The following is a 10,881-nucleotide window of genomic DNA, read 5'->3' on the forward strand; positions in this document are numbered from 1 at the left end:
TTATGATTTTAGAATTGATAGATGCAACTCTTCTTAAAAGGCCTGGAAATTAAAATTTTACCATAATAGCCTATATTAATATAATGAACTTTAAACCTCAACTCTTAAGCAAGCATGAAGCAAATGTCTTTAAAGTATTCAGAAACACATATTGTCCATCCGTGAGAGCTAATGTACAACCCAAACGAGATAATAATAATTTGGACTTAAATTATTCTTGAAATAATTTAAATATGTAACTCAGATGTAGTTATGATACACATACGGATATACACATATACATACACACATCCATGTCCAAATTATTATTATTATTATCTCGTTTGGGTTGTACATTAGCTCTCAACTCAAAGGTTTCCGCATTTCCGATAGCCCCTGAAGGCGTCATGAAGTTGCATGTGCAACAGTAAACTCACAGCTCATTTCTCCTTTATAACAGTGACATATTGAGGCTGTTCATCCTCCCTCCCTCCCTCTCTCTCGCCGTCCCTCCTCCTTCTCTCTCTCTCCGTGCAGAACAGAAATGCAGCAGAGCTTGATCTGACTCGTCCTCCCTGCTGGAAGTGTCTCTTGCTCCTCGGAACTTATCTGGGTGCCTATTACGCACGCTGCGATATGGCCGTTTCTCTTTCTCTCCAGAGTCTGGGGCTCATCATGCTCGCAGCGATCCTCCTGCAGACCATCGCGGTTGCCGTCAGCTTTGTGTACTTCAACAAGGTCCTGAGCACGGTAAGATATGCGTTCGTCGGCCCCCTTAATCTAACAGATAATAAGAGCATCAAACTGACTGCCATCTTATAGGGGAAAGGGAATATTAGGCAACGTTTCAATGATGACAACTTTACTTACAACACAGAGCTGTATACTGGTTACTTTTACAGGGATACCATGCCAGTGACACAATTGTTAGGGTCTCTATACGAATGAAGGAATAAGACAATTAAAGTATGAACTAGGTTATCGCCGTGAACTCACAATTTCATTCACAATTGAAAAGTAGGTGCTGTAGGAAGGTCTAGTAAAATCGTATCCGAAATGATGCCATGAAGTGGTCGTTCTCAATTTAAAAAAATCTGCTACTTCACCGTTCCTCCAGGGGTTGAACTTTGCTGGATTTGGTTATATGAGATTAAAAAAATAAATAAAAGTACCGGTCATGCAAGAATATCTGCCGGCTGCACAATGAGAGAGGAGAAAGTTGGGAGAGCAGATAACATAAAACAATGGCAGGAAGCGATATCGTTGTGACACCCAAAGGCAACCTATTTCAGATTTGACACGTTGAAAAGCAGAAAAAACTGACTGATCCGGTGCTGAGCTCTGATTGGCTGAGTCACAGCAAAAACGCCCCATCTCAACTCACACACACACACACACACACACACACCTGTGACCACTTACGAGTTAATTGCATGCACTAATTGGCATCCACCTGTACCACTACTGTGTGTCTTTAGTTGTTTTTGCGTCTTAAATGTAAGTTATAGAAAATAAAATATTTCTCGATTTAATTCAGAAAATAATGAACTGATTAATAGATAAGGAAACTAATGGTAGGTTGCATTGTTTGTCTTGCCTCTAACATGTGGACAGATGCAGGAGAGTTTCTCCCGCAGCAGCGTGTCCTGTCTGATAAACGTAAATCTGCGCTCCGAGGATGAAGAGTCGGCGGAGGAAAAGAAGAGCGATCCCTGCTGGCAAGTTACGCAACAGCTCCACTACCACATCGAGAAGGTTTTTGATTTTATTCATTTTTTTTTGGTCTAGTCTGTCTTCAATTTGTGTTCCCTGATTGCCAAATTCTATGTGCGAGAAACTTTCATTACATTTAAAGGTGCAGTGTGTAGTATTTGGTGGCATCTAGCGGTGAACTGAACTTCAACCGTGTGCCAAGCATGGGAACTACGGCAGACCCCTCTTAATCCTGCACGCTGTTCCTTTTAAAACACCAGTGGTCATTCTTTCCAGAACTGTCTCCACTACATATTGGATTTCTTTCTAAATCACATGCAGCTACTCGGACACCTGATTGGAACAGAAGAAAAATGATGCAACTCTACATCTCTTCTAAATACTAGTGACCCAACCGGTCGAAGGACATGGCCACCCACCCAGAGCCTGGTTCTCCTCCAAGTTTCTTCCCGTTAAAGGGGAGATGTTGGATCTCCGTAAATTGAAGAGAACAGTCTTGACCCGGTCTTTATGGAAAGTGTCATGCGATAAGTTGTGTTTTGATTCGGCGCTATATAAATATAACTGACTTGACTCTCCCGCGGGGGAATACTGCTATTACAGGTCAACAGATGATGTATTTGTTGACCCAGAGGGAGAACTAAATGATTAATGGGGCTGACAAGGCCCCTGGTGAATTACTGAATGTTTATGATCTAAAGATACCTAAAAAGGCATAAAGACTGAAGGGGTCAAGATGCTTGACCTTGCCACCCATTCATTCTCTTTTTCTTTCTGTCTCTCTGGGTGTTTTTCTTTCAGACGATGGCTGACAGATTCCAGAAGGAGATATCCACCGCTATGAGAAGTGAGAACAATGCCTCCATTGACGATCGGTTAATAGGAGTAACGTATGACTTTTTCTAGTAAAAATGCCTTGTTTGTGTTTCTTATCTGCCTGTGGTTTCACAGATAAGATGACAGGAGTGCTGCCTTTCCTGAGTCCTGGGGTCCGAGGGGTCCCTCTTCCTAAAGTTGCCGCCCATGTGACCGGCGTCGTCTCGTCCACGGAGCCTCCGACAGCGGACGGTGAGAACCCTTTTTCATGTAGCGCAGGAGGAAAACATCCAGTGCGTACACCAAGTAGAGTCCTGGAAAGCATAACGGACATCTTGAACACAGGACTTGGGTTTTTTGTGATGCATGTTCACGATGCTCACACACCTCCGAGTACTGTGTTGCCTCACCCAAACCTTTCGTGGGCCGATGGTGAGGAATGTGCTCCAAGGCTTCTCAGGCTGCTCTCAGATTCAGTAACGTCTCTGTGTTTGTCAGGACCTGCAGATGTGCAGCTGCTTTATCCTTCCACGATGTCGTTGTCTTTGTGACCAGTCAATGTCTCAATTTCTCTTTGTCTATATGTAAAACAAACCTCACCAAATACAATTAGGTAGCATGCATTGCTGTTTGTCACATTGTCTGTTTTAGTGCGACAACTGGGGGACCCAAAAGTCAAGTTCTTTCTAATTTTACACGTTTTGGCTTTAAAGGAAACGTCTATGTTTAAATGTTCTATATTTTTTTTATTATTGCAAGTAAATTATATTTACTCCTTTTTTAAGACGTTTTTCTTTTTTTTTAAATGAAAGCATATGATGACGCATTTTTAGAGTCACATCTGTAATGGGCACAAAATAATTAAAAGACAGACTAACACATTGTTGGTTCTGGTATTTTCATGGCATTTGTCGACAATAAGAAAAACTGTAATCATAAATATATAAATATATATTTCTGAATGGTCAGGCTTCTATCTACACACATATACACACACCCCAGGATGTCGTCTGTTTAAGCCTTCTTTTTAAACATGTGGCTGTGGTCAATTATCTTTCAAAAGCCACTGGTCTGCGTGCACATCTGTAAGCACTATTTACACACAGAGTTTCTTTAACATTTGTTTCTTATTTGAATATCAGTGACTGGTTGTACTCTGTAACGCAACACTCTATAAATCTCAACTGATATTGCATCATAGTGAATGGCCTTAATTTGTGTGTGTGTGTGTGTGTGTGTGTGTGCGCTGTTGCAGGCCCGCGGAGCAGCAGGGGCTACCTGGGGGAGCGAATCCGAGTGTGGGAGGGTCAGAGAGGTCTGTCCTTCCTGCAGAACATGGAGCTGAGGGGAGGAGAGCTGCTGGTGCCCCGAGCCGGCCTCTACTACATCTACGGCCAGACCTACTTCAGACTGCTCTCCACGGGGGAGACGGAGGCGGAGGAAGAAGAAGCACAGCTTGTCCAGTATATCTACAAGAAGGTTAGGCTTTGTGCATGCTTATTAGCCGATTGAAAATGAAAAACAATGTGTCGACCGAAGATTTCTTGATCTTGTTTTTGTGGTATGGCCCACAGATGAGTTCCTACACGGTGCCCATCCTGCTGATGAAATCTTCCCGGAGTGCCTGCTGGCCTCGGGGTCAGGAGCCGGGTCTCTTCTCCCTCCATCAGGCCGGTACTGCCTTTCTGCAGCCCGCCGACCGCCTCTTCATCACCGTCAGCAATGCCAGCGCCATGGAGATGGACGGGAGGGCAAGCTACTTTGGGGCCTTTCTCGTGGGCTAAAGTGAGAAAACCTTCCCGGGTAGAAAAGTCCGGGACTGGGATGACTTCATATAGACATCAACAGAAGTGACTCAAATGTTGGCTTGGTCATTTGAGCAGCTGTCTCGTACAGGATTGGAGAAGAAGAATGGACTGGTGCAAAGGACTTCTTCGGGGAGCGTAAGGATATGATGAAGTGGCGCTGCAGAAGAAGAGAAGCTGGAAGAAGAGCCATTCGCTGTGTATTTACTCCAGCTGACACGGGAGTTCAATTCAGTTTTTTTTCAAGGCTAGTACACAGAAAGCACCGCGTGACAGAGCAAACATGGATTACATGCTGCATTCACAGTACTGGGCGTTTGGTCAAGTACAATAGATGCAGATTAAATGTTGTACTCATGTGTGAATGACTTCTATTGAGAACAGATTGAGTTGTCATCCACAAGAAATGACAGTGCTGCTGGACACGGGACACTTCTTTTTATGAAAAACAAGTATCAAAAAATGCCAGAAGACAAGATTTTAAATGTTCGGTATTATAAGTGAAGCTTCCTTTTGGCTTACAGTGCTTTTGAATTTCCTCTTTGTGCAATGTCTTGAAGGAATGTGTGCATGACAGATCATGATGCAGCCTCACAGAGAAGCACTGACTCAGTATAAAGTGTTTTGTGACACATTCACACTTCTATATCCAATGGATACCTATAAAGATCGTCTATTCCTTTTAAGTACGATAAATATTTTCTAATTATTATACAGATTTAATGAAGAAATCTCTTTGTTAGGTCTTAATGTTTAACGGTAGGGTAATGGAGGTGAGGTAAAATGACTAACCTGTACTGGTTTGTTGTTTTTAGGTTTGTTTCATCATTAAACAGGAAATGACAATTTACAGTATGAAACACTAATCAGGAAAAATATGTTTTCCATGTTTGGGGTTCTTCCTAGCATGTGGTGCACTGTCTGCACAAAAAAAAAACTTGAGTCAAAACATGTCCTCTAGACAAAGACAATACTGAAAAAGTAAAAAACTATCATTTAATACATGTTTCCATATTATGGCAGTGAATGTTTCAGCAATATTAAGGGTCACTCTTCAAACAAGAGCTTTTGTACATAAAAAAAAAAAAAAACAATACCCAAAACTAATCAGGGTTCAAGTAATGCCCAAACAAAAATACATCTTGAAACATACACACACACGCAGGAAGGTAGATCATATTTGCTGATCATACTGTAATCCACCGGCTACTTCCTGGTCTATGAGTCGAGAACCAAGGTGTTCGTTTGGTCAGCCTGAGTCCTCCCACTCTCTCCTTCAGTCTCTTTTTGGTCACCACGTCTGGACTGACAAACATGTTGTAGTTACAGTAAACACAAACACAGACAATACACAGCCTCTCGAGTTATAGGAGGGCTTCAAGGTGCTTTAACTAAAACACAAATAAAGACAGTGGTACCAAATCTCAAACACTTGGTATCAAAAATAGTCTGAGTTGGTCTCTAATCAGTCGGGACACTACACCTGGGGGGGGGGGGGGAAATGCACACGCAGAGGATATTTTGTCTTGTTAATGACAATCTATGGCTTCAGTTTATCTAAACACACAGTCATGTACAATCCCATAATGGTGTAATATTTTCGGTTATAGTCTGTATAAATGGCAATACTGTAAACAACTGCGTGTGTGCACGAGAGCTGGGAGGCTCCTTGTTGGTGCTCCTATTGCTATGTTGTGATTTGGCCAATCAGACTAAGTGCTTACAACCCACCATCCGACTCCCCACTGAATTTCAGTAAATCTCAGCAGGCACACACACACACACACACACTCTTACATGCACAGAAACTGTGGAGCCAGCCAAGTGCTTTGACATTATCTCGCTGCCTGTACAATGCCTGCATCAGTCAAGTTCATTAAGACAAATTCGTTATCAGCCTAACAGTACTCGGATTGAGTGAGTTAATGAGATAGAAAAGGCATAGAGTCTTGTGTGGGACATAACTTCTCCATAGATTAGTCACAAGATGCATTCACAATTAAGGTGTGAACACATAGAGGCTTAAGGATTAGTAAGGGCCGTCCTGATACCTATGATGCATTCCTTAAAATACACACGGAGTAATACTCAACCATGGAAAATGCTGCGACAGGTGACGAGATATGATGATGCCGTGTTTTTGTTATTACGCACCAAAAAAAAAAAAAGTCACACATGCGCACTCTGAAATCTATAATGGTGCGCACACACACACTGACAAACACAAACTCTGGTATGGGTTCCTATTGCCTCTAATAGTATGTCTGGGTGCTATGAATGAAAAAGCACCTCTGGAGTACAGAACAGCCTTGGAACCGAGTATAACTGTTTCACTACAGACAGGCAACAATACACACCGGCACACAGGCACAATACAGGAGGCTTTGGCACACCCATGCTAGTCTTACTACTCAGCATTTTCCAACACAGAAGGAGAGCAGGTTACAGAACAGGACAGACCCATAGCTGCCTTATTGCCTCCCCTCGGGTGTTGGGGAGGTACAGGTTGTCTCGACAGATACAATGATCAGCCGTCACATTCAATCAGCATCGAGCTGTCTTGTCTATGGAGTCCCAGCCCTCTCATCCAATCAGCAGCTCCAGGCTCTCCTCATAGCTGGGCTCTTGTGGGGGGCTGGGGGACAGAAAGGTTGCAGTCACGGGGGTCCCAGTCGCTGTGGCGACATTGAGGAGGGTGTTAGTGCGGATGCTGGTGGTTGCCGGGTTGCGGAGTGCAGCGGTCGCGGTGATGCTGGTGAGGTTGATGCCGAGTGTGAGCCGCGTCTGCTCCAAGGCTTTCTCTGGCACGGCGAAGGCCTCTAGCTTCTTCTCCCCGTTGGCCATGTAGGAGTTCTGGCAACCTCGACAGATACAATCCAAGCACGCCTGAGGAAGACGACGACAAAAAATAGTCGAGGAACGTTAGTTATTGAATCACATCAATGTTACATACAAGCTGCAAAATGACTGGTCTAACCTCATAGTAATATTTAATACATTGACATCAAAACCTACTCTCACCTTTCGGTTTGAATAGCAGGGACAGCGTTGGCCCCTGCATGTCAGTACAGATGGATTCTGGGTAGCCCTGCCGCACTTGCAGCCCTTCTTCTCCGCAGGCTTCTTATACGGAGGCCTAACAGGCGCTGGGGGCACGAGGCAGCCGGACATCAACCGCTGGTCTTTGCTGCCGTCCTTGGTCTTGGAGCCTCCGCCGCTGCGTACCTTCGCATGGGGCTTCTTAGGGCCCGCATCAACATGCTTTCTGGCACCTTTATTGTGGTTCTGCGCAGGCCGACTGAACTTGGGGGGCGCCCCGTTAGGAAGGGACGAGTATGTGTGTGCCGGCACACTTAAGGAGGGTGTAGGTGGTTGCATGTACAGTGTCTGAGAAGGGTTCGGAGTGTGTAGATGTGAGGAGGGGCCCTGTAGGATGGAGGCGATAGGGAGAGGTTTCACCTTCTCCCTATCGCTCTCTGAACGAGAACGTTTTCGTTTAAGGCGGACCGGCGGGGGCTTGGAGGTCGGAGGAGGATCGAAAGAAGATGTGTGTACGTGAGCACCGTGACTTGCCACCGTGTTAGTCCTGTCTGTTTGAATCTGTGTGTAATTGTGAGCTGCGTCTAGCTGTATGTACATTGGAGCGTGTGCTCTGTCCGTGGTTATGTGTGTGTGAGTGTGCATACGTTCTGGCTGCGTATAAGGAGAATCTCGACCAGGTTGAAGGGGATCCAAAGTCTGTAACACCTCCTCCACACTGAGAAGCAACACCTCCCCCTCCTCCAGCTCCCTGCTGCCAGATTCCCCATCCCTGAGTGAGCACACAGTGCCTGGAGTTGGGGCTAAAGTTCCACTGGTCAGACTCAGTTCCAGACCACCACAGCCAGTACTGGACACAGACAGGTCTGCCTGTGGCTGCTCCTCTACCAGCTCGCATACTTCCAGCTCAGGAGAAGAAGGATCATGGTCCTCCAGCACCTCTCCGTTGCATTCCTGCGGTCCATTGGAAAGAGGAGGGTCCGAGGAGGAGCTCTGGGGTATAGCCGACAGCTCTGCAGGAGCAGGTGGTGCCTCTGTGGGGGTGAGGGACTTTGGGGCAGATGGATTCACATTTTCCTGTGCTAGGCTCGGGTCTTCTATCTCATCTTCATGTGACATTAGCACCTCCTCTAGCAGGTCCATAACCTCTGCAGACCCTCCCACATGGCCTCTGATCGACTGCAGCAACGGCGAATGAGTGACATAGAGACAGAGCTTCCTGTAACATTGCACCAGCAACGAGAGCTGTTTGTTCTCCTGGAAGCAGGAGTAATCCTTACAGCGGCTGCACGGCGGCCTTATCTGCATCTTCTGGCCTTTACAGCCCAAGCAGACGTAATGCTGACACTCTGCATGTGTTGGGGAAATGGGATCCTGGAGCAGTTTACCTGAGACAAAAACAAGAGTGAGCAGTTAATCCATTTGTTGGTGCTCTGTTGCACTTATGTGCAGCAACTATGGCACAATCAACAAGTCATTCCCATTCCCCGTCAGCCTAAGGTGACTTCTTCAAATAGCTTGTTTCGTCTGACCAACATTTGAAAATATATGCCGAATCCTTTTTTGTCAACTAAATTGTTTCAGTACCGACTGATGCATTTCAAGCAGCTCAGGAAAATCAATAACTTTAATACCGACATCATGATCTATGAAAGAAAAACACTACATTACATAATCATCAGAGGCCAGACATATTGTCACATATCATTCTGTCAATCATTAGAGCCTCAATGTAAGCTGCGCAAGGATTGATAGTCAACTAGCATAGCGAAGTGAGTAAATGAAGCCTAAATAGTAAACACATGGCTCTGCAGCAGACACAACAACAGAGGAGTCATCTGTTGTCTTGACAAGAGGAGATGACTGGGGCTCAGCCTCAGTTGCTAAGGAGACCACTGAGAGCGCGACAAAATCGTGTCAACTGCTGCGAACACACGCACGCCCACCGTCACATCGGCCAATATCAATAGTTATGAAACACTGATTCATTTCAGCAAAATTAGACTAATTTGCGCCACGACACAGATGATAATCTTGCAATGAGGTGACACAAAACATGATGTGTATCGCTGTTATACATCGATTGTGTTGCAGGATGCTTACCACAGACAAGGCATGCAATGGACTGTCGGAAGAAGGGCAGTAGCTTGTACATCTCTGCGAAGCTGTGAGGCTGCCGCGGGTCACACTGCAGCACGGCCCGGCTGGCGGACACGTACAGATTGGTTGCATTGACGGGGTTCATAGCAGTGTTACTCCGCAGACTCGGGGAAAAGACGGCCCGGGAGAAGAAAAAAAAAATCCAGCCACTCACTGCGACGGAGCTAAAAGATAGCCAGGTCTCCGGGTATATAGAGGGAATATAAGGTGGCCTGGTGGAGCAACAAGCAGCCACTCCAGTGTGTCAGTGCAGGCACATGAATATATAATAGACACAATAACAGACAACGAATATGCCGAAACGGTTCTCAATAAACGCGCACAACGCTAGCTAGCTCTGCAGCAGCTAACGTTAGCTAGAGCTAGCATCACCGGTTCGTGGTAGCTACTATTCACCAACGAGATCACAATTCAAGTTCCTATTGATTAGGACCAATTAGACCCTTGGTTATAATTACTCATCCCCACCAACGCTGTCTAACAGCTAACAGTGGATCAAATGACCATCCATAATCAAAAGGTTAGCATTACGCAGCTAGCGTTAGCTTACGACATCAGCCAAACGATTTAAACGAGAGATGCTCAATGTTAGCCATAGAGCCCATTTACTATCTAGCCCCGTCTCATTGTCGATACCCAACTGAACGAAAAGCTGCTCCTAAGATCACACATTTGTTTGGGTTAGCAATGAGCTAACATATCCCAGGCGCGCACTTGATGTAAACAAAGCTAACCAGTTTGCGTTAGCATGGCATGCCAAAATTAGCTAGCGGAAAAATGAAACCGTATCATTAAGCCCCCAATGTCCGCCTTATGCCTCACGCGTCGGAGGGAAATGCAAGCTGTGAATCGAAACCCTACGATTCTGATACGTTGTACTATAATACTTGGCGAGCAGCGACCGAAACATAGCTAACTAGCCGCTTTGCAAAATGTATCAATCATTCGATTTTCCACTTTTCCTCGCGCATCGAACCCCTCTCCACAGCCATGATCATCGCGCGAGAGTTCTCCTAGTTACCCTGGTTACCGTAGTGTTCGAAATGTTCGCGAGCTCCTCTCCTCTCTATGCTCTGTACACACATCAGCACCTTCTGCATTTACACAGTAATTATGTAATTATGTCATTATTATAGAATAATGAGATACGTATCTAATAATTATGAGATACTAAGTCATAATTATGTGATGGCAAGTCATAATTATGAGATGCCAAGTCATAATTACGAGATAGTAAGTTATAATCATGAGATGCTCAGTCATTATTTTTGATAGTATCTCATTATAATGACTGACCTTTATTGACTGACCAGCTCTTGTTCCAGTTAATGTAAATCTTTTAAAGGCTTTAACAGCACTGAATCATACG

At 44.9% G+C, this 10,881-nt stretch overlaps 2 protein-coding genes across 2 annotated transcripts; one reads left to right on the forward strand and one right to left on the reverse strand.

Moving 5' to 3' along the window:
- Positions 1 to 615: 615 nt before the first annotated feature.
- LOC142968182 (tumor necrosis factor ligand superfamily member 10-like) lies at positions 616 to 4,971 on the forward strand. Its single transcript, XM_076107969.1, has 6 exons — positions 616 to 729; positions 1,594 to 1,734; positions 2,494 to 2,539; positions 2,644 to 2,760; positions 3,764 to 3,987; positions 4,083 to 4,971. Exons 1-6 carry the CDS (start codon positions 616 to 618, stop codon positions 4,290 to 4,292), a joined length of 852 nt encoding a protein of 283 aa, XP_075964084.1. The 3' UTR covers positions 4,293 to 4,971.
- Positions 4,972 to 5,295: 324 nt separating this feature from the next.
- On the reverse strand, positions 5,296 to 10,538 carry msl2a (MSL complex subunit 2a). Its single transcript, XM_076107968.1, has 3 exons — positions 9,456 to 10,538; positions 7,335 to 8,740; positions 5,296 to 7,199 (listed from the first exon to the last, which is right to left on the reverse strand). The coding sequence occupies exons 1-3, from the start codon at positions 9,595 to 9,597 to the stop codon at positions 6,897 to 6,899; spliced, it is 1,851 nt and encodes a 616-aa protein (XP_075964083.1). The 5' UTR covers positions 9,598 to 10,538; the 3' UTR covers positions 5,296 to 6,896.
- Between the last annotated feature and the right edge of the window lie 343 nt (positions 10,539 to 10,881).

This window comes from Anarhichas minor, unplaced genomic scaffold (assembly GCF_050575085.1).
Source record: "Anarhichas minor isolate MPS153535 unplaced genomic scaffold, ASM5057508v1 ptg000040l, whole genome shotgun sequence".
Taxonomy (NCBI): Eukaryota; Metazoa; Chordata; class Actinopteri; order Perciformes; family Anarhichadidae; genus Anarhichas; species Anarhichas minor.

Excerpts from the sequence above, each read along its gene's own strand:
- msl2a (XM_076107968.1), bottom strand. The coding sequence starts at position 9,597 with ATGAACCCCGTCAATGCAACCAATCTGTACGTGTCCGCCAGCCGGGCC. Across the intron at positions 8,741-9,455 it reads CATTGCATGCCTTGTCTGTG|GTAAACTGCTCCAGGATCCC; the intron begins GTAAGCATCCTG and ends TTTTTGTCTCAG. Across the intron at positions 7,200-7,334 it reads CCTGCTATTCAAACCGAAAG|GCGTGCTTGGATTGTATCTG; the intron begins GTGAGAGTAGGT and ends CGTCTTCCTCAG.
- LOC142968182 (XM_076107969.1), top strand. The coding sequence starts at position 616 with ATGGCCGTTTCTCTTTCTCTCCAGAGTCTGGGGCTCATCATGCTCGCA. Across the intron at positions 2,540-2,643 it reads GATATCCACCGCTATGAGAA|ATAAGATGACAGGAGTGCTG; the intron begins GTGAGAACAATG and ends GTGGTTTCACAG. Across the intron at positions 2,761-3,763 it reads GGAGCCTCCGACAGCGGACG|GCCCGCGGAGCAGCAGGGGC; the intron begins GTGAGAACCCTT and ends GCGCTGTTGCAG.